General features: G+C 43.4%; 1 protein-coding gene across 1 annotated transcript in view; it reads right to left on the bottom strand.

Moving 5' to 3' along the window:
- LOC137615380 (intersectin-1-like) overlaps positions 1 to 22,122 on the bottom strand; it is a 377,240-nt gene that overhangs the window by 231,012 nt on the left and 124,106 nt on the right. The window contains exons 18-20 of the mRNA XM_068345199.1: positions 19,209 to 19,333; positions 18,706 to 18,863; positions 8,714 to 8,861 (exon numbers count right to left, since the gene is read on the bottom strand). Of these exons, the coding sequence (XP_068201300.1) occupies positions 8,714 to 8,861; positions 18,706 to 18,863; positions 19,209 to 19,333 (431 nt within the window). The remainder of the gene's footprint in view (positions 1 to 8,713; positions 8,862 to 18,705; positions 18,864 to 19,208; positions 19,334 to 22,122) is intronic.

Here is a 22,122-nt window from a genome sequence, read left to right as displayed (position 1 = left end):
AGATAAGGTTCTTTGTTCTCATACTTTTGTAGCAGCAATATTTGCAAGAGCCCGTATCCGCCTAATAGGCCGGTCAAACTAACAAACGAACAATCCACACAAAGGAATTATAGCATATTGGAGAATTCAACAGGGCAGCAGACAATTCTACAATGGAAGCCCTTTGGAACTCTAATCCTATAGAAAAAATTTAGGACACTGCAATTGATCCAAAACAAAAAATGAGGGAAAACTTGAAGACATATAATGCATCTATGAACAACCCTGTTAGTCATAGCCAAAGCATTAATGTGAACAATGACCGAGTGAGAAAGAGGTCATTAACAAACATAAAAAATCTGGTTTTCTTGCATAGTACAATCAACTGTTTTTTATGAACCACAGGGATAAAGGCCCCCCCCCAAAAAAAAAAAAATAAGCCAATCATTAAGAATTAGGTAGTACCTCAAGTTATAAGTTACTAAACATGAGAAAATTGGTATACAGTAAAGTACAAACATAAAAATTCAAAATGGTTTACTTGTATTGCATCAGTCTGTGAGCAAAAATTTCACTTTGTAAGCAAAATTTTGGTGGACAAGTTCTGTACGATCGAGACTAAACCGAGATCCACAGAATTTCTCGGGTGTAATGAAACACTATCTGCAAGTCTCAAATTAATATGTTTTAAATGTCTAATATGAGTTGAGATACAATGTCTCTATAAACAATACACGGTATTCAATATTAACTTTCGTGTATGTAATTAGTTTTCAAACTAGAGAAGCCAAGTCTAAAAAAAATACCGGGCCTTGTTAACATCTTTCTTTTTTTATCATCATTTTCTCATAGAGGAAGAAGCTGATGAAAGCCATTAGGTAATTTGTAGGAGAAATGGTTGAAATATTTTGAAGACAGAAAATGGAAAATGACAGTGTTAGGTAATTATGATTTGAGGCTTAGAAAAAATATGAAGATCAGCTAAAAAGACAACAACAGTGGCAGCCCATCAGATGGGCACACTGGCAAATGGGTTGACTGTATTGTATGTATTGTATTCGCAGTGGTTGGTCTACAAGGCAACAATCTCTTCCAAGTGCACCAAACTGGAAATCTCCACAAACATGGTGGACTCAATCTAGTCATCCATAACGCCAGCGGCAACAGCACGTAAGTGGCACTGCATGCAGCCATGAGAAATGATACAGACACCCTTCACAGCTTAGCATGAGACAATGTAGTAACTTTTTCATCTAATTTCCAGGCCAGTTAAATTGCTTTAGTATTTTTATTTTTCATTGTGAATTATTAATTTGTATTCATTTTTTATATTAGGGGGTTACAAATCGTTCAATAATTACCATTACAAACCTTTGAAAATGAGTGCATGTGTGGAACACATCTAGTGAATTTCCTTTATTTCTTATGTGAAAAATTGTTTTAATCTACAGATTAAGGTGGGGACTATACCCATGACTTCATGAGCTCTGATCCTACCTGATACCACGACTTTCTCAGCAGTCGAGACGTAAGGAGTACTGATCAATTCACAAAGCCAGAAGAAGATCATGTTCCTTAAGCCCTCTTCTTGACCCTACCAGTGCTAATAAAGAGTGGCTGACACTCAGGCCTGAGGTGTTAGGTCCTTTTGAAATAGCAATGCAGAACCCTCATAAGACACAAAAGCATATCCTCTCCATCACCCCTCGAGCATTAGCGACTAAATTAGAGTCCTGTAGGACCTCGTTGGAGAGCCTGAATCTTGCCACGTTACTGGTGGTTCTGCATGGGGTTCAGCCGGCGACGAAGGCTCCATGAAGTCCGCCGGGAACGTAGCTGAAGGCGTTGGAGGGGAGCGGGGGAGCTCCTCGCTGGGCAACCAGGTCTCAAACTCCTCTTCTGTCCTCAGGGGCAATCTGAAGGTCGTCTTCGGAGGCCCCCACCCGAGGATGTCTGATGGCGGCGAGTTGTCCTTCTCGGCGGCACCCTCGGCTGGTGACGCACCTGAAAAACCTGCCCAAGAGGCGGGAGAGGAAACTGTTGCCGTTTTACCCCACATCGGATCGTCCGACGAGACGGGACTTGCTTTCACCAGGGCTCCGCCCCCGGATACACACCCGCCCCCCCCTCGGGCCCCCCACTTGCCTGGACCGAAGACATAATCCCACTGTCAGGTAAATCAGACTCCTGGGGAAGGGCCACTGGCCGCTTCCCCGCAACAGACTTACCTCGACCCCTACTCTTGGTAGGGGAAGACGGCAGAGAGAGACTGTCTGACGAGACGCCGGGCGAAGTGAGGGGCGAAGAGACGCTGGACTTCCTAGGGGACCGTCGAGAGGCCTTCTTCTTCTTAGTGCCGTACCGCACCCACTGCACTTCATTCCAGGACTCGCACTCCGGACACGTGACTGTAGGGGAACACACACTGCCCCTACACGACGAACACAAGGAGTGCGGGTCAACTTCGGGCTTAGAGAGGAAAGCGCCACACGATTTGACGGCCACAGGCCCAGGGCAACGACGGGGATGCTCCATAACGCACTAGTAATACACCACGAGATACAGGAACACAGAGGGAAAGGATAGGCAAACACACAAAGGGACCACGTGGGGACCGCGTGAGACACAATGGGATCGGGGACACAAAGGGTCGCACTGGGTTAAGAGAGAGCGTCAGGGTGTTAACGCTGACGCGACCAGAAACATACTGGAGAACGAGACCTGAGCAAGCATGCTCTCTGACCCCGGGTCGTCTCTGGGCGCGTATCACTCCGCCAGAGATGCCCTGCATAGAAAACGGGAGTAGGGTAAACTACACAAAATTCTGGTCGGATGGAAGGAGATCCCAGATACTCCTAAGAAAGTAGTTCGAGGTAAGTACTTCGTGTTGGAACAATTACAGATTAAGGTGGGGACTATACCCATGACTTCATGAGCTCTGATCCTACCTGATACCACGACTCTCTCAGCAGTCGAGACGTAAGGAGTACTGATCAATTCACAAAGCCAGAAGGATATCATGTTCCTTAAGCCCTCTTCTTGACCCTACCAGTGCTAATAAAGAGTGGCTGACACTCGGGCCTGAGGTGTTAGGTTCTCTTGAAATAGCAATGCAAAACCCTCATAAGACACAAAAGCATATCCTCTCCATCACCCCTCGAGCATTAGCGACTAAATTAGAGTCCTGTAGGACTTCGTTGGAGAGCCTGAATCTTGCCACATTACTGGTGGTTCTAGATGGGATTTGGCCGGCGACGAAGGCTCCATGAAGTCCACCGGGAACGTAGCTGAAGGCGTTGGAGGGGAGCGGGGGAGCTCCTCGCTGGGCAACCAGGTCTCAAACTCCTCTTCTGTCCTCAGGGGCAATCTGAAGGTCGTCTTCGGAGGCCCCCACCCGAGGATGTCTGATGGCGGCGAGTTGTCCTTCTCGGCGGCACCCTCGGCTGGTGACGCACCTGAAAAACCTGCCCAAGAGGCGGGAGAAGAAACTGTTGCCGTTTTACCCCACATCGGATCGTCCGACGAGACGGGACTTGCTTTCACCAGGGCTCCGCCCCCGGATACACACCCGCCCCCCCCTCGGGCCCCCCACTTGCCTAGACCGAAGACATAATCCCACTGTCAGGTAAAACAGATTCCTGGGGAAGGGCCACAGGCCACTTCCCCGCAACAGACTTACCTCGACCCCTACTCTGGGTAGGGGAAGACGGCAGAGAGACACTATCCGACGAGACGCCGGGCGAAGCGAGAGGCGAAGAGATGCTGGACTTCCTAGGGGACCGTCGAGAGGCCTTCTTCTTCTTAGTGCCGTACTGCACCCACAGCACTTCATTCCAGGACTCGCACTCTGGACATGTGACTGTAGGGGAACACACACTGCCCCTACACGACAAACACAAGGAGTGCGGGTCAACTTCGGGCTTAGAGAGGAAAGCGCCACACGATTTGACGGCCACAGGCCCAGGGTAACGACGGGGATGCTCCATAACGCACTAGTAATACACCACGAGACACAGGAACACAGAGGGAAAGGATAGGCAAACACACAAAGGGACCACGTGTGGACCGCGCGAGACACAAAGGGATCGGGGACACAAAGGGTCGCACTGGGTTAAGAGAGAGCGTCAGGGTGTTAACGCCGACGCGACCAGAAACATACTGGAGAGCGAGACCTGAGCAAGCATGCTCTCTGACCCCGGGTCGTCTCTGGGCGCGTATCACTCCGCCAGAGATGCCCCGCATAGAAAACGGGAGTAGGGTAAACTACACAAAATTCTGGTCGGATGGAAGGAGATCCCAGATACTCCTAAGAAAGTAGTTCGAGGTAAGTACTTTGTGTTGGAACAATTACAGATTAAGGTGGGGACTATACCCATGACTTCATGAGCTCTGATCCTACCTGATACCAAGACTCTCTCAGCAGTCGAGACGTAAGGAGTACTGATCAATTCACAAAGCCAGAAGAAGATCATGTTCCTTAAGCCCTCTTCTTGACCCTACCAGTGCTAATAAAGAGTGGCTGACACTCAGGCCTGAGGTGTTAGGTCCTCTTGAAATAGCAATGCAGAACCCTCATAAGACACAAAAGCATATCCTCTCCATCACCCCTCGAGCATTAGCGACTAAATTAGAGTCCTGTAGGACTTCGTTGGAGAGCCTGAATCTTGCCACGTTACTGGTGGTTCTGCATGGGATTTGGCCGGCGACGAAGGCTCCATGAAGTCCGCCGGGAACGTAGCTGAAGGCGTTGGAGCTCCTCGCTGGGCAACCAGGTCTCAAACTCCTCTTCTGTCCTCAGGGGCAATCTGAAGGTCGTCTTCGGAGGCCCCCACCCGAGGGTGTCTGATGGCGGCGAGTTGTCCTTCTCGGCGACACCCTCGGCTGGTGACGCACCTGAAAAACCTGCCCAAGAGGCGGGAGAAGAAACTGTTGCCGTTTTACCCATCGGATCGTCCGACGAGACAGTACTTGCTTTCACCAGGGCTCCGCCCCCGGATACACACCCGCCCCCCCCTCAGGCCCCCCACTTGCCTGGACCGAAGACATAATCCCACTGTCAGGTAAAACAGACTCCTGGGGAAGGGCCACAGGCCGCTTCCCCGCAACAGACTTACCTCGACCACTACTCTGGGTAGGGGAAGACGGCAGAGAGAGACTGTCCGACGAGACGCCGGGCGAAGCGAGGGGCGAAGAGACGCTGGACTTCCTAGGGGACCGTCGAGAGGCCTTCTTCTTCTTAGTGCCGTACCGCACCCACTGCACTTCATTCCAGGACTCACACTCCGGACACTGACTGTAGGGGAACACACACTGCCCCTACACGACGAACACAAGGAGTGCGGGTCAACTTCGGGCTTAGAGAGGAAAGCGCCACACGATTTGACGGCCACAGGCCCAGGGCAACGACGGGGATGCTCCATAACGCACTAGTAATACACCACGAGATACAGGAACACAGAGGGAAAGGATAGGCAAACACACAAAGGGACCACGTGGGGACCGCGTGAGACACAATGGGATCGGGGACACAAAGGGTCGCACTGGGTTAAGAGAGAGCGTCAGGGTGTTAACGCCGACGCGACCAGAATCATACTGTAGAGCGAGACCTGAGCAAGCATGCTCTCTGACCCTGGGTCGTCTCTGGGCGCGTATCACTCCGTCAGAGATGCCCCGCATAGAAAACGGGAGTAGGGTAAACTACACAAAATTCTGGTCGGATGGAAGGAGATCCCAGATACTCCTAAGAAAATAGTTCGAGGTAAGTACTTCGTGTTGGAACAATTACAGATGGGGACTATACCCATGACTTCATGAGCTCTGATCCTACCTGATACCACGACTCTCTCAGCAGTCGAGACGTAAGGAGTACTGATCAATTCACAAAGCCAGAAGGAGATCATGTTCCTTAAGCCCTCTTCTTGACCCTACCAGTGCTAACAAAGAGTGGCTGACACTCAGGCCTGAGGTGTTAGGTCCTCTTGAAATAGCAATGCAGAACCCTCATGGGACACAAAAGCATATCCTCTCCATCATACCCCTGAGCATGAGTGACTAAATTAGAGTCCATGCAACTCACCCTCTTTGCCGATGCTAAGACTAACAAAAAGAGAGTCTTGAAAGTCAGATCTTTCTGATGACCTTCTCTAAAGCTAACACATAGTAAACATAAGAGCCTTGAGGACTAGGGTTACGTCACCCCTCTGAGGTCCTGAGGTCCTGGGATGGGCTACACTGCTCAAAGCCATTGATAGATGTGACTTGAGGGCCACTTCTCTTGGAGAAGGAAGACGAAGAAATACACCAATCTGCACAAGTTACTCCAACTAGAGAAGTATCCCTTACAATAGCCCACTTTCCCAAGTAGACAGATGCAAAGGAGAGCCACAGGTACCAAGACATCTGTGTTCTGCTTCGCTAGAATCCTTTATATCTGAGGATATGCTGAATAGCCTCCAACTGTTTATTTCCAATGAGTGCATGGATTGGTGGTGCCTCAAAAGGTACAGTTGATAAAGGAGTGTGGATCATTCAGATAGTTCTCTTGGGGCTTTGTCTAGAAAAGTTAAGAGATTGGAAAACCACTTTGCATGGGGCCAATTGGGAGCCACCAAGGTCTTCCTGAGTCCTGGAGTAGTCAACACTCAATTGATTAACAGGCGGATCATGCTGAACGGAGGAAAGGAGTACGCTTCCAGGAGATCCCATGGGTGTTGGAAGGCATTTCTAAACATGGCCAAAGAATTTGGAAAGGGGGAGCAAAACGTGCGGAGCTTCCTGTTTAGCCATGTGGCAACCAGGTCAATTCCCTGGGGAACTACACAGGGCAAGAAGCCTCTCCACTACTCAATGATGTAGACTCCCAGACCATACATCCTGTCCTAGGCAACTGAGTCAGCCTGTTAGTACATTCTTCTTTCCTGGAACGTATCAGGCTGACAACTCTACAGTATGAAACATCACCTAAAGGTGCAACCGCTTCTGCTTTCCCTCTGCTTGTTGATGTAAGCCCCTACGGTGGTGTTGTTGCTCATCAAACATTTTTTGGATTTTTGCAGTACTAGAAAGGCTGCTTCCATTTTAAGGACAATGATGCGTAAATGTATTTACTCTCGTGACTTAACATCTTAAACGACCAGGTCATTCAGGTGTGCAACCTACCCCTCCTTCGACGCATTTGGAAACAGTTGCATGTTAACTATATAGTTAGAAGGTTGGCCAAGGCACCAGCCACCCATCGAGATACTACCGCTAGAGAGTTATTGGGTACTTTGACTGGCCAGACAGTACTATATTGGATCTCTCTCTCTGGTTACGGCTCATTTTATCTTTGCCGACACATACACAGAATAGTCTGGCCTATTCTTTACAACTTCTCCTCTTTCCTCATACACTTGACAACAATGAAATTACCAAAAAATTCTTCTTCTCTCAAGAGGTTAACTACTGCACTGTAATTGTTCAGTGGCTATTTTCCTCTTAGTAAGGGTAGAAGAGTGTCTTTCACTATAGTAAGCAGATCTTCTAGAAGAACACTCCAAAATCAAACCATTGTTCTATGGTCTTGGGTAGTGCCATAGCCTCTGTACCACGGTCTTCCCCTGTCTTGGGTTAGAGATCTCTTGCCTGAGGGTACACTCGGGCATACTATTCTGTTTTGTTTCTCTTCTTATTGTTATTTTGCAGTTTTTATCCTCTTTATTTTCAAGTTTTTTATAGTTTATATACAAAAGATTTATCTTAATATCATTATTGTTCTTAAACTTCTCTTGTAGTTTTTCCTTATTTCCTTTCCTAACTGGACTATTTTCCCTGCTGGAGCCCTTGGACTTATAGCATCCTGCTTTTCCAACTAGGGTTGTAGCTTAGCAAGTAATAATAATAATAATAATAATAATAATAATAATAATAATAATAATAATAAAAAGTAAAGGTTCTTTTTTTACCACTTACCCACGACCCATCAACAACAGACCATTCCTAATAGACAGGTCATCAGAAATACTGGCATAAATTCTAACACTTAAATGCACAAAGATTTAGGTTGTAATATAACAAAATAGATGAAAGGAAGTGTGCAATGTATATGCAAAGCAGTAAAAAAACAAAACGGAATAATACAGTCACCATGAAGAAATATCAATAACGAGTCACAGGAATAAACTGTGAATATGCACAAATAAACAAAGAATGAAATCAGTTGATGGCTGAGATCCATCACTGTGCATAACAACTGCCCAACGGATAGAGTGCTGGATGCTGCTCTTGTTCTATTTTCAAGCAAGTTACTTGTTTAAAAAAAAAAAATTGTCAAAAATGGCCTCTATAAGCAGTTGGTTTGTAGTCACAGACTTTCTTTCTACTGTACAGTACTACTTGAGTAGGATTTTTAGTCCTTAAATTGAGTCTATTTTACACCCTTAACAACCTGTTATAAGTCAAAATTTACATATTAAAGTGAACTGCTTAGAATATACAGTACATATTAATCCTCTTTCTTACTCTTGTTCTGTACTACATTTTATACTATATCAAAAAAGTTTCGTTCTAACATATATAATATTCAAGAATGTGCAGGGAATCTTTATCAAATTTTTTCTAGCGTCCAATTTTCTTCTCATCTGCATAGTTCATATTCAAATTCAAATAAATAATGGAAGCTTTTTAGTAATACAAGTCCTGTAAGCCTTCACATTATCATGATTAAGCATATAAAATTTAGCAAAAATTAACATACCTGTTGCTCTCGCACAGTGATCCTGTCACCCTTGTTGAAAGACAGATGATTGTTTTGCTTGGCTCTCCAAGGGAAAATACCAACAGCTTCACCTAAAGCTTGATGTGACACTGGTTGTGCTGTTGTAACACTTTCTTCAGGAATATTCCTATAAAAATAATTATTTGAAATATTATTATTAATTCATAAAGCTAACACAAGACATAGCTAAATGTCTTACAATTGATACAAATAATTACAAAAAATATGATTTTTTAACTTAATTACAAAAAATATGGTTTTTTAACTTCCACACATTTCTGAATAGAACAATCTATTAAGTGAAAGTGCCAACTTTACAACATCTAGATTTATGGATTTGGGCTATATATGGAGCCACTCAGTGCCCAAGTGTATCTAGCGTAAAACCATAGAATCACTATGAGGTAAAAGTTAGTAGGGATTGGGCAGAAATATGGAACATAGAACAATGGTAAAGTAGAAAGATATAATGAAAGTGCATCTATGGGTAAAAGGAATGCCATGACCCTTTCAGTAACGCCTGCATTGCACCGAGGGCACTAACCCCGATATAGGGTCAAAACTATTTAGAACATCTAATCCCCTCATTGTATTACTGATATCACCAATGTTGGAGCTTCAATTGAAACTTCATTAGAACCAAAAACTAGTTCAAGTTGGAAACATCTAGAACTAGTCTCCATCCTCCTGAAAATTTTGGAACAAGTAAAAGACAGTTGTAAAACCTCCTTACTTCCTCTATTATGCTTTTTTCAACAGCTCTTGAACTGTTATTTGAATAGCCTGAGACTTCACACTATTGCTGACCTAACAGGGTATCTAAATCGGAAATTTTGATAAGGGATGCATCGACAGTTGTAAAAACTCCTTACTTCCTCTATTATGCTTTTTTCAACAGCTCTTGAACTGCTATTTGAATAGCCTGAGACTTCACACTATTGCTGACCTAACAGGATATCTAAATCGGAAATTTTGATAAGGGATGCATCGACAGTTGTAAAAACTCCTTACTTCCTCTATTATGCTTTTTTCAACAGCTCTTGAACTGCTATTTGAATAGCCTGAGACTTCACACTATTGCTGACCTAACAGGGTATCTAAATCGGAAATTTTGATAAGGGATGCATCGACAGTTGTAAAAACTCCTTACTTCCTCTATTATGCTTTTTTCAACAGCTCTTGAACTGCTATTTGAATAGCCTGAGACTTCACACTATTGCTGACCTAACAGGATATCTAAATCGGAAATTTTGATAAGGGATGCATCGACAGTTGTAAAAACTCCTTACTTCCTCTATTATGCTTTTTTCAACAGCTCTTGAACTGCTATTTGAATAGCCTGAGACTTCACACTATTGCTGACCTAACAGGGTATCTAAATCGGAAATTTTGATAAGGGATGCATCGACAGTTGTAAAAACTCCTTACTTCCTCTATTATGCTTTTTTCAACAGCTCTTGAACTGCTATTTGAATAGCCTGAGACTTCACACTATTGCTGACCTAACAGGATATCTAAATCGGAAATTTTGATAAGGGATGCATCGACAGTTGTAAAAACTCCTTACTTCCTCTATTATGCTTTTTTCAACAGCTCTTGAACTGCTATTTGAATAGCCTGAGACTTCACACTATTGCTGACCTAACAGGATATCTAAATCGGAAATTTTGATAAGGGATGCATCCCCAGAAGTGGAATGCAATACATTTTCTTTAATAAGGATAGGACTCAACCTTCTGGACTTGGCCATTAACACACTACTAATTGGGTCCCAATTATTAGGAGCAGACTTTTGCATATGATGAGATTTAGCAGAATAAGCTAAAGAATGTAATACTTGAACCATTCTCTGTGGGTACAGCATAGCAATTTCTTCAAGTAAAAATGCACTAGGCATATCTGACACCCAATCAGCACCATCATCTGGCTATGGTTCATGAGTTTCACTTATGAAAGCACAGTTCTCGAAAGCCAGTTTCTAGACCAAGATCAACTGTCTTTGTGAGACAGTTAATCTCACAATTGCTTTTTAATTTAAAAGTTCCAATAATTGTAACTTATTTACATCTTACACCTGGCCAGTATCAGTACTGCTTCCTGCACCTACCTCATCCATGTTGGTAGTCTTATTAACAGGAAAAGCACTGATAATTGCATTAGACTTCTTTTATTCACTAAATTGAACTCCAGGCATAAACAGTGTCTTTACTTTGTACACCTTAACTTTCTTTGATATGCCAGTGGAAAGGGAGACCTTACTTGCCTCTTGTGACATGTCCAAAGAGGAAGCATCCTGGGCTAGCATACTGCTCAGATGTCAATAATTCCCACACATGTCCTTGAAAACTGGACTCGAGGCCAGCACTTATCTGGCTGCAACTGTATGCCTGTCTGGGTCTGAGTCTCTACCATGGTGCTCTAAGGTAACGGCAGAATTCTACAACTGCCGGAATTAAAGCCCTTCCCTTTGGCAGAGAACATAAGACTAGTCTACAAGGTTATATAGAGGAATCTCTTTGTCTTAACTTGTCATTAAAAATGAGAGAATGTAAAATACCAGAGCTTTTATATGGTAGCACATTCTTGTCAACAGGAGCAGAAGCCAATGCACTGCACAAAACCTGACAGTAACTTTATTTTTGGACAAAAAGAAGTGTTAAACTGATGCATATCAATGGAATTCACATTAAAATCAAGATAAAACCAGATATTTATTACTTTGAAGGAAGGCATAGCATATCCTGGTTATGATGAAGCTAGGCTAACATTATTGCCGGAAACAGGTCCCAAAACATTACAATCATCGTTAGCAACATGAGTAACAACAGCTGAAGTTTCAATGAAACTACCCTATTTATCATATCCATAATTGAACCCAATTGACCTGAAAGATTTTCCACTAAATAGAAGATCTGAATTATTGAAAACCGCTAAAGTATCCAATCCATCATCAGAAGAGTGCACGACTGACCAAAGAAAAACATTAGATGACGTAACACTTTGAGCATATACATATGACTTTAGTCCTAAATCAGCAATTTTATTGTGTTCAAGAAACACATTGAGAGTAACACATGGAAAAATCACAATTACTTCTCCAGCAAGTCATATAAAGAGTGAGGATTAAGTTAATTCAAGAGTAACCTGTTTACTTTACATTTAAGAGTAGAAGCACAGTGAATGATTATCTGTGGCCATACCATATAGCATAGTTCACCAATACAAAAGGAAAATACACCCACAGATGGGAAAAACAAATATTCTCCCAAAAAAGTTCAATAACAACATGATAGAAAATGGAGTTTTTATGATAAAACAAAGTTTTGTGAATACTTACCTAGCAGTTATATATATATAGCTGAGTCTCCGACTTCGGCAGAATTTAATAAAAAATCGCGGCAACCGCCTTGTGGTGGTTGTGTGGTTAGATGGTTAACAACCCTTACAGGGTGGTACCTGGAATCATTCCCGTTTTCTGTTCCTCAGATTATCTTTGCCCGACCTGTCTCCTGAGGGGAGGTGGGTGGGCTTTAAAATATATATATAACTGCCAGGTAAGTATTCACAAAACTTTGTTTTATCATAAAAACTCAATTTTTATGAATAGTACTTACCTGGCAGTTATATATATATATAGCTGATTCACACATTTGGAGGAGGGAAACAGACAGAAAAACATAGTTGGGGAAACAACAAAAGAGTTGTAGGAGAACAAACACCTTGATTCCTTACCTGCTAAGGTAGCTGACTTCAAAGGTTATTGCCTCTAGAGTCACTTTCCCTTAGGAGTGTTCAGCCAGGAGTAGACCTGCTACACTGCAAACAACTCAATCGAGTCTGTCAAAGGGGTAGGACCAACAACTTGACTAGACTTCAGAAACTACCTTCGCCCCATATTATAAAAAAGAACTTGCAACCTTACTAAAACTAACCATCTAACCTTGCAGAAAATAGATATAAACTATCTATCTGGACTGAGGGAACCGCACCACAAGACGAGGACCTCAGACAACCATAAAAAACACAAACTTATATACATGTACACAAACTAAGGTTGAGTGGGGGTAGTAACTCCTTTGCCTAATACAGAAGCCGCAGCTACGTATGGGCCCAAGGTATGACACTTGTCATAGTCCACTCTTACCTCTTTGAGGTAATGAGAAGCGAAGACAGAGTTGCTCCTCCAGAACGTTGCGTCCATGATCTGCCTAACTGACATATTTTTCCGGTATGCCAGTGAGGTAGCAATGGCTCTTACTTCTACTTCGTGAGCCCGTACTTTCAGCAGGGCAAAGTTTTCTTCCTCACATAAGAGGTGGGCTTCCCTAATAGTTTCCCTCAGGAAAAAGGACAAAGCGTTCTTTGACAGGGTTTTTTGAGGATCCTTCACCGAACACCATGACAAGTTGGATGCACCCCTCACGTTCTTAGTGTGGGCCAAATAAGCCTTGAGAGCCCTAACCGGGCAAAGGAGGCTTTCCTGTTCCTGACCCACTAGATTCGTGAGGTTAGGGACTTCAAAAGTCCTGGGCCAGGGTTTCGAAGGGTTCTCGTTCTTGGCGAGAAAGTCGAACCTTAAGGCACAAACCGCTCCATTTTGATTGAAGCCTACACGCTTCTCGATTGCCTGGACCTCGCTGACCCTTCTGGCAGTCGCTAGAATCAAAAGGAAGAGGGTTTTCTTAGTCACATCTCGAAGAGAGGCTTGCGAGATAGGCTCAAATTTCTTGGAGCACAGAAGATAGGGGTCTTAACTGTACCTGCTTCGTCGTCTCAAAGGACATAATGAGGTCCTGCAAGTCCTTATTCTGAGACAACTCTAAGCCTCTATGCCTAAAGACGGTTGAGAGCATGCTCCTGTATCCTTTAATGGTAGATACAGCCAGCTTAGCATCCTGCCTGAGGTACAAAAGAAAGTCTGCAATCTGGCTTAGAGAGGTAGAGGACGAGGAAACCTTGTGCCTCTTGCACCAAGCTCTAAAGGTCTCCCACTTTGACTGGTAGACTCTTTGTGACGAGATCCTCCTTGCTCTGGCAATAGCTTTCGCCGCTTGTGCTGAAAAGCCTCGAGATCTAACGAGCTTCTCGACAGTCTGAAGGCAGTCAGATTGAGAGTGAGGGGGTTTTGATGAAATCTCTCGAAGTGGGGTTGTCTGAGAAGATCTGGACTTGCCGGGAGTCTTCTTGGAACGTCCATCAGCATGCCTACCACTTCGGTGAACCATTCCCTCGCAGGCCAGAATGGAGCCACTAGGATCATTCGTCCCGAATCGAGGAGAGCGAATTTTCTGACAACCAGATTGATGATCTTGAACGGGGGAAAGGCATACATGTCCAACCCCGTTCAATCCATCAAGAAGGCGTCCACTGCAACAGCTTCCTCGTCCGGGACTAGGGAGCAGTAGTTTGGGATCCTCTTGTTCAAACTGGAGGCGAAAAGGTCTATTACAGGTCTGCCCCACAACTTCCAGAGGCCCTGACAGACATGCGGGTTGAGAGTCCACTCTGTGGGAAGAACTTGTCCCCTCCTGCTGAGCATGTCTGCCCTGATGTTTCTCTGCCCTTGAACAAACCTCGTCAACAGCTGAGTCTTGTTCTCGTTCGCCCAAAGGAGAAGCTCTCTCGCAGTTGTAAACAGAGAGAGGGAGTGAGTTCCCCCTTGTTTCCTTATGTACGCGAGAGCTGTGGTGTTGCCTGAATTGATCTCCACAGTCTTTTGAAGGCCTTTAGCCCTAACAAAATGGCCATCAATTCCTTCCTGTTGATATGCCAACTGATCTGACTCCCTTCCCAAATACCTGAGACCTCTTTGTTCCCTAGTGTTGCTCCCCAGCCTGACTCGGACGCGTCTGAGAATAACACTAGGTCGGGGTTCTTCTTGAACAAGGAGATCCCTTTTCCCAACAGAGCTGGGTCCAGCCACCACATCAAAAGGTCCTTGATCTTTGTCGGTATGGGAAAAGAAAAGGAGTCCTCCTGGATCTTTCTGTTCCAAACCTTTGCGAGGAAGTGTTGCAGAGGCCTTAGGTGCAGTCTCCCCAACGGGACAAACTGATCTAGGGAGGATAGAGTTCCCAGCAGACTCATCCACTCCTTCGCTGAGCATTCCTGTTTCTTTAAAAATTCTTTGACTTTGTCTAGGCACCTGGTCTGCCTCTCCTGGGAGGGAGAAGCCCGAAAAAGAACTGAATTCAGAACTATCCCCAAATAGAGAATAGTCTGATTCGGCTCGGTCTGAGACTTCCCCCAGTTGACGATGAGTCCCAGGTCCTGAGTCATCGTATATGTCTTTAGTAGGTCCTCCAGACATTTTTCTTTCGACTGTGATCGGATCAGCCAGTCGTCTAGATAGAAGGATACCCTTATCCCCTCCTGGTGTAACCAGCCTACCACATTCGCCATCAGTCTGGTGAAAACTTGGGGAACACAAATCTCAGATATCTCCTTGAAGACGGATGAATGGGGACGTGAAAATAAGCGTCCTGCAGGTCGAGAGATACTGTACCATCAAGTTGCCTGGACGAACTGCAGCCAGCAATGACTGAGTCGTCTCCATGGTGAACTTTGTTTTCTCCACGAAGGCGTTCAGAGAGCCGACATCTAGGACTGGGGAGGTAAGGTCTTGAACTGGCTCTATTGCTCCCTTGACCAACATCTGGTCAACTAGCTCCAAAAGAGCCTCTCGTTTCCCCGCGTCGGTGTACTGAGCCACTAAGGCTAGGGGAGTGTCTGAGAGAGGCGGTTTCTTTAAAAAGGGGATCTTGTAACCTTCCTTGACGATCGAGAGGGACCAAGTGTCTGCCCCCTCTCCTTTTCCAAGACTGCCAAAAACGAGACAGTCTTACCCCTACTGTTGTCTGGAGGACTTCCATCTCATTTTTTGGATCGGGGCCTAAACGCACCTCTGCTGGGCCTTGGCCCTGACTCTTGTCTTCTCCCCCTAAAATCCGCTCTCGAGGAGGTCCTGTCCCGAAAGGGCTGTTGAAACTTCTTCTCTTCCTTCTTCAGAGGAGCAGGAGCAACAGGTAAGGTTTTCCTAGCAGACCGAAACCTAAAGGTCCTGAGTAGCCTTCTGTGCCAGAGAAAGGGAGATATTTCTGACCAGAGCTTCAGGAAAGAGATGACGTGAAAAGGGGCGTAAAGGAGCTCCGACTTCTGGGCAACAGTCACAGATCTAGAGGTGAAGGAGCACAAAAGGGCCCTCTTCTTTAATACCCCTGCTGAGAAAAGGGAAGCCAATTCATTTGCCCCATCCCTTAGAGCTTTGTCCATGCAGGACATGATACTCGTCAGGTCCTTCGTGTCCTCCAGGAGTTCAGTCTTCCTGGCCAGAGTCCCGAGAAACCAGTCCAGGAAGCTAAAAACCTCGAAAACCCTGAAAATTCCCTTGACAAGGTGATCAAGCTCCGTCATGGACCACATCACCTTGGCAGAGTTTAAAGCATGCCTTCTTGCCGAGTCCACAAGAGCAGAGAGGTCACTTTGGGAGAAGGCAGGCACTCCTAACCCCAAAAGTTCCCCTGTTTCATACCACATACCGGCCTTGGAAGTGAGCCGAGATGGTGGGAAAGAAAAGGTGGTCTTGACAGCTTGTCTCCGTTCCTTCATCCAATCATCCACCTTAGCAAGAGCTTTCCTGGCCGAAATTGAAAGTTTCATTTTGATGAAGGCCGAAGACTTTGTAGCTTTCTTCCTGGTAAATTGAGACTGAGGAGAACGAGGGGCCGAAGGTTGAAATTCCTCCCCATAAAGTTCCAAAAGAGAGCGAGATAGAACCTTATGATCACTAGTAGAGTCGGCAGGCTTTTCTTCCTCTTCCGAAATATCTTCGAGGTCCTGCTCAAGGATAACATCTTGAAGAGTTGGGCTGCAAGCAGTCTGGCACCGAGAGCTGTTTGTATCCTGGCGCCGAGCGCTGCTAACATCTTGTCAGCGAGAAGCGGTATTGTCACGATGACGAGAAACGGAATCGTCCTGATAAGGCAGGCTGCTTTCGTCCTGAAAAAGCAGGCTGCCTTCGTCTTGAAAATGCAGACTGCATTCGTCCTGTTTCCTAAAAAACGAGGCGGTAACGTCCTGGCGTTTCGAATGAGAAACGGAATCGCCTGGGGCCGAGAACGAGAGGCAGTATCGTCCTGGCGCCGAGAGCGGGAGGAAGTAAATTCCTGACATCGTGCCGATGAAGAGGGTGTGCGTTGTCGTACGGCCGACGAAGTGCGCAGAGGTTTCTTGGGAGAGATACTAAGTTCCCTCTTAGAAGATGATCTCTTAACAGGTAAAGAGACGTCCTTACGTCTGACGGACTGTGAAGGAGGGTGGCTGAAAGCTTGAACTAACGATGTAAGTTGTTCCTGCATAACAACCATGAAAGCTTTAGCAACCTCTGCTGGCTCTCGCGGTTCCGAAGGGGGCAGTTGTCGTACGGCTTGTTTGGGAGCGCTGGCAGAAGAAGCAGGGAGTTTAGCAGGATTAACTGGGCTAAGGACTCTCTGTTTCATCCTCTTAACAGGAACAACATCGAAATCGTCTTCCGAAGGATCAGGTTCTCGGCTGCTCGAACCGGGAGAGGGAGAGCGAGACACATCCTGGTTCCACCTTCTCTTCATTGGTCTTGATTCGTAACACCAATTACGTCTGGGAGAAGGATCAGGTGAAGACAAAACGTATCCGACATGCCTTTTCTACGGCGGTCAAGAGCAGCCTGGGAGGTCGCAACAGGACTGTCTGAGGCGACGACTGACCGAGGATAAGCACCTCTCACCCCCTTTCGGCTTTCGACGTACCTTCTCCCTTGGTCCTGGGAGCTTGGTAGAGGTCTAGACCTAGGGGTATGAAAGATTAGATCAGCTGCCACCTCCACTGCACTTTCACAAGCACTAATTTCACTTACACCCTTACCTTTAAAGGCCTCAAAATGTGCTTTAATGGCCTCTTAACTCAGCAGCTATCCTAGCATACCCAGGGTCATCCGTAGGCACAGATCCTGTAGAAGGGGCAGGAGTTACTACATTCGGGGAAGGAATAACTTCCAAAGAAGTTACAATTAAAGGGTCAATAGATAAATCTAAGCTAGCTTCACTAGCAGACTTGGACTTTGATTTAGCTCTCCTAGCTCTATCAACTTCAAGTTTGCGCACATAGCGCTTCATAGCTAACCAATTACAGTATCATCATTTAAACCCTCGCATTCCTTGCACCTATTATCTAGAGCACATTCAAACCCCCTGCAACCCATACAGATAGTGTGAGGGTCAACCGACACTTGCGGTAACCTCACCTTGCAAATATCATTCGTACATATACGAATATGAAATTTTTCACATGATAATAAAGCAAAAAAGACAAAAAACAAAAACAAACACGATTGCCAAATCACAACACAGTGTACTTCACCAAAAAACGAAGTCCAAAAAAGCGATGAAGGGAAAGCGATCCGAATAAACTCTAAATGGCGGACCAACGATGTTGTCGATCCGGCCGGCAGAGATAATCTGAGGAACAGAAAATGGGAATGATTCCAGGTACCACCCTGTAAGGGTTGTTAACCATCTAACCACACAACCACCACAAGGCGGTTGCCGCGATTTTCGATTAAATTCTGCCGAAGTCGGAGACTCAGCTATATATGTATAACTGCCCGGTAAGTACTATTCATAAAAACAACGTTTAAAAGTACCATGGGTCCCTTTAAATCTGAAACAATGTTTACAAATTTTGATTCAGCCTTACAACACTGACCTGGCTTGACTCCCTACTTGACAGACTGGCAGCTAAGGAGTGTTTTGTCAGCTTTTTGAAAGAGGGAGGGTATGAAGGCAGGAGAGTTAAGTTTCTTTTATATTGTTTTTATTTAGGGGTTGTCAAGCTGACAGTTTCACTTAATAGCTTGCTCTATTCAGAAGTACAATGCATAGAAATAAACCTTTTCAATTTCTAATTATGCCATATTGTTCACTAAAGAAATTACTTACTCCAGTTGTGTGCGGACGACAGCTTCAGTCTCAACATCAGCACCAACACCAACTGCATTGTCATCAATGAGTTCACAGTAATCTTTGGGGAACCAGCCAGTTTGGCCCCGAAGCTCCCCTCCAAGCCAACCTGGTTCAGTGCTTTCACTTACAGTTACCTGAACATAAAAAATATACCAAATTGCACCTAAATATAAATTTTACATTCTTTTAGAAATCTCTCTAACATTAATTTTTAAAACACTGTAACACTTAGCTTATCAGATGCTTCAAGGGTCTGGCCTTCTGATGAGCAGGAAAATCTCATGAGTAATAAAGACCATGAACATTCAATCAAAAAGATTTGAGGTTTGATAAACTGAGGGATGACTGTACAGTACATGAATAATGTGATTAAACTAACCTATTCATCAAATTCCTCTTGTAATTAGATTCAATGAAAATACAATGAATAAATAGGTGACTAATGTATAAATAAATCACAGTAACAAATAAATAAGTACCGTTATAACATCTCCTGGCATAAACGAAATCTCATCAGCATTACGGGCATCGAACTGGTACAGGGCTCGATACCGGACAGCATCATCGGCAGCATTCGTAAGAGCTACTCCCTCCGTTGATGGATCTGAAAAAAAAAATAAGCAACATACCAAATTAGTTCCTTTTAATGGTAAATCTTCATATATCTCATGAAAAAAATACAGTATATCATGAGCTCTGTAGATGACCTACTAGTAAAACATCTATAGGCTGTATTACCATATAAGATAACTCAAGTATCACACCAGCAATAGAAAACCTTATCAATAAATTTCTTTAGACTGCATTTAACATAAAAAATTGTAACTACAACAAGTTTTATAGATTAGAGCATTCACTTCCTACAAAATCATCTACAGTATATTTACTAGTGCATTAGACTTTATATTTCAGTAATTACATTTACTATGATCTACCCACTAATCTGTAGCATTAAGAAAACAAAATATTTTGACTTACTACAATCTTCATCTGTTATTTAATCAGTATTTTTAGTTAACACTTTGTGAGACAGCCAGTATCATAAGACTAATACATGATGCACGTGACAATAATGATCAATTACAAGAGAGTATGCAGTACTCGTTCCTACGAAGTAAACCCTGCCACATTTAAATGAATAAAAAAGTTCCTACAAGTACAATTATAAAGTACTAGAACAGTTTCCTTTGTTAATTAAATATAACAAAAATAAGCAGGAGCTCTAAAACACAGCATCCTATTCATAGCTTTCTTTTCTCATACATTAAGAGATAATAAGATGAAAATACAACTTGAATTCATGAGAAAACAGCTATTCAAACTTTTACTGTAATTGCATTATTATTGATACAAAGAATTTACTAAATATCAGGCCAAAGTTTGCTCTCCTTAGCTTACAGAAAATTTGTCTTCTGTATCATAACCACATAGGGATTATAATATGGTACTCAAGAGTGCATTAGATTATTCAACAAATTCACTTGTTCACATTTCTACATAATTGAGTTTGGACCAGGAAAAATGGGAATGAAGGAAAAGAAAAAGATAGAAATAATTAACTGGAGATGCTTCAAATAAAAACGGGAAACCTGTTATTTTCCATGTTGCTACATGGAAGTAAAGCTCTGCTAAGCGAGTATAATGTCACCATTATATAACAGCAAATACAGGACAGCATCTTAACTAAGACGTCAAAAGACATTGTTAGATGAAGGCTTGAAAATTAATTTGACCCCATAAAATTATTCCTCAATTTGAGACAAAATTTCTAAAGACTTTTTGCTTTATTCTCCTGACTTCAACATCCATCTTCCTATAGTGTACCATGGAAATGAAAAGATTATGACTACATGTTCCCAATCCGTAAACGAGATTAAAAAGAAGGAAGCCCTAATCTCGAGACAACCTTTGGTGAACTGGTTCTTATTGAAAATTATGGATAATTCATATATCTGTGTTTGGTTCTTGGAAAAAACGATACTGTAAAAGAGCCTGTCCAAGAAGGGATTACCATATGGACAGTCATAAGGATAGATCCTTCAACCATGCCTTTTTGTAACTTGCATAGCTGCCGACATCCAATGAAACATTTAATCCAAACCATTCATCTTCCTGATGTTCATATACAAGTAAACTACTGTAAAGTAAAGAACAGTTTTGAAGGCCAATACCTAAGAGGCTACCTATCAATGAGCAAATGGACGTCAAAAACTACTTGTAAAATTTTACAATAAAACATGGAAGTACCAATAGACCACCAAAAGCTTTTACAAAGAATGAAGTGGAATGGAAAGCATTGAGACTGAGGTGAAACCTTCAAGAGATCAGTTATCTACAACCTGATAACTGATCTTATTTTTTCGTAATCGTACAAATATTAATGCAAGTACTATGAAACTTCAAAGCTTATGAACAAAAATTAGAGTTACAAATGAAAACAGTAGCTTGAAACTACCAATTCTTTTTTACAAAACTGATCAGCAGGCTCACTGCTCACAACTATTCACACACGGGCACTAGATGTTCCCATATTAATAAGGCGGCTAATAAGGGCCCTTTTTGCTAACCTTTTCCTACTTCATATCCCAAAGACAAAAACCTATACCATGGAAATTAATTCCCCTTTAATTATAATACTGCAATCTAGCTAATACCAATACTAAACATGCTATTATACCAAAGTAAATCTCAAGGACTAGAATTGGAGTCTCTTGAATGGAATCTGGGCTGGTAGTCCGTGCTCATCTCTCCCTTGAGCAACTGTGTTGCACTCTCTCCATTAACTGATTGTCTATCTTTTTATTTAACCAGAAGTAACATCACTTATCTGACAAGTTTTTTTTCAATTTTATAATCCATGAAAGGTTAATTTTAGTCTTTTCAATGATTGGGAATACTAACTACTTTGATGTCTACCACTAGGTATGCAGAAGCTCTTTGCAGCTGGAACTATGATGTCTGCTTTGTTAATAATGAAATGAAAATATGTTGACTGGAATCCATTCTCTCAGAATATTGATGTGCTAACTGGTGGACTGTGGCCCTGTTTTCTCTTCTGAATCAGTCATTCATCTACCTACAAGGTAAATGTTCAGTATGTTGATATGGTTTTCATGTAGTACCAAAGTGCAACCGGGAGAATACTCTTCAGTTGCACAGAGAAGTAAAACATGTCAGTTCACAGGATGAAACAAAGTTAGAATGGAGGTAAATACACTAGTTAAGCCAACATTACTAATTATGCTGGGGTATCTCATGCTTCTTCAGAGGAGAGAAAAAGAAGAAGAAAGGAGAAGAGGTGGTATGGTCATGTCATGAGAAGATATGAACAGTATATTGGGAGGAGAGTGATGGAAATGGAGGTACAGGGAACGAGAGGGAGAGGGAGACCAA

This window comes from Palaemon carinicauda, chromosome 21 (assembly GCF_036898095.1).
Source record: "Palaemon carinicauda isolate YSFRI2023 chromosome 21, ASM3689809v2, whole genome shotgun sequence".
In the NCBI taxonomy this organism is placed as follows: domain Eukaryota; kingdom Metazoa; phylum Arthropoda; class Malacostraca; order Decapoda; family Palaemonidae; genus Palaemon; species Palaemon carinicauda.
This window is presented reverse-complemented; position numbering and strand designations above follow the sequence as displayed.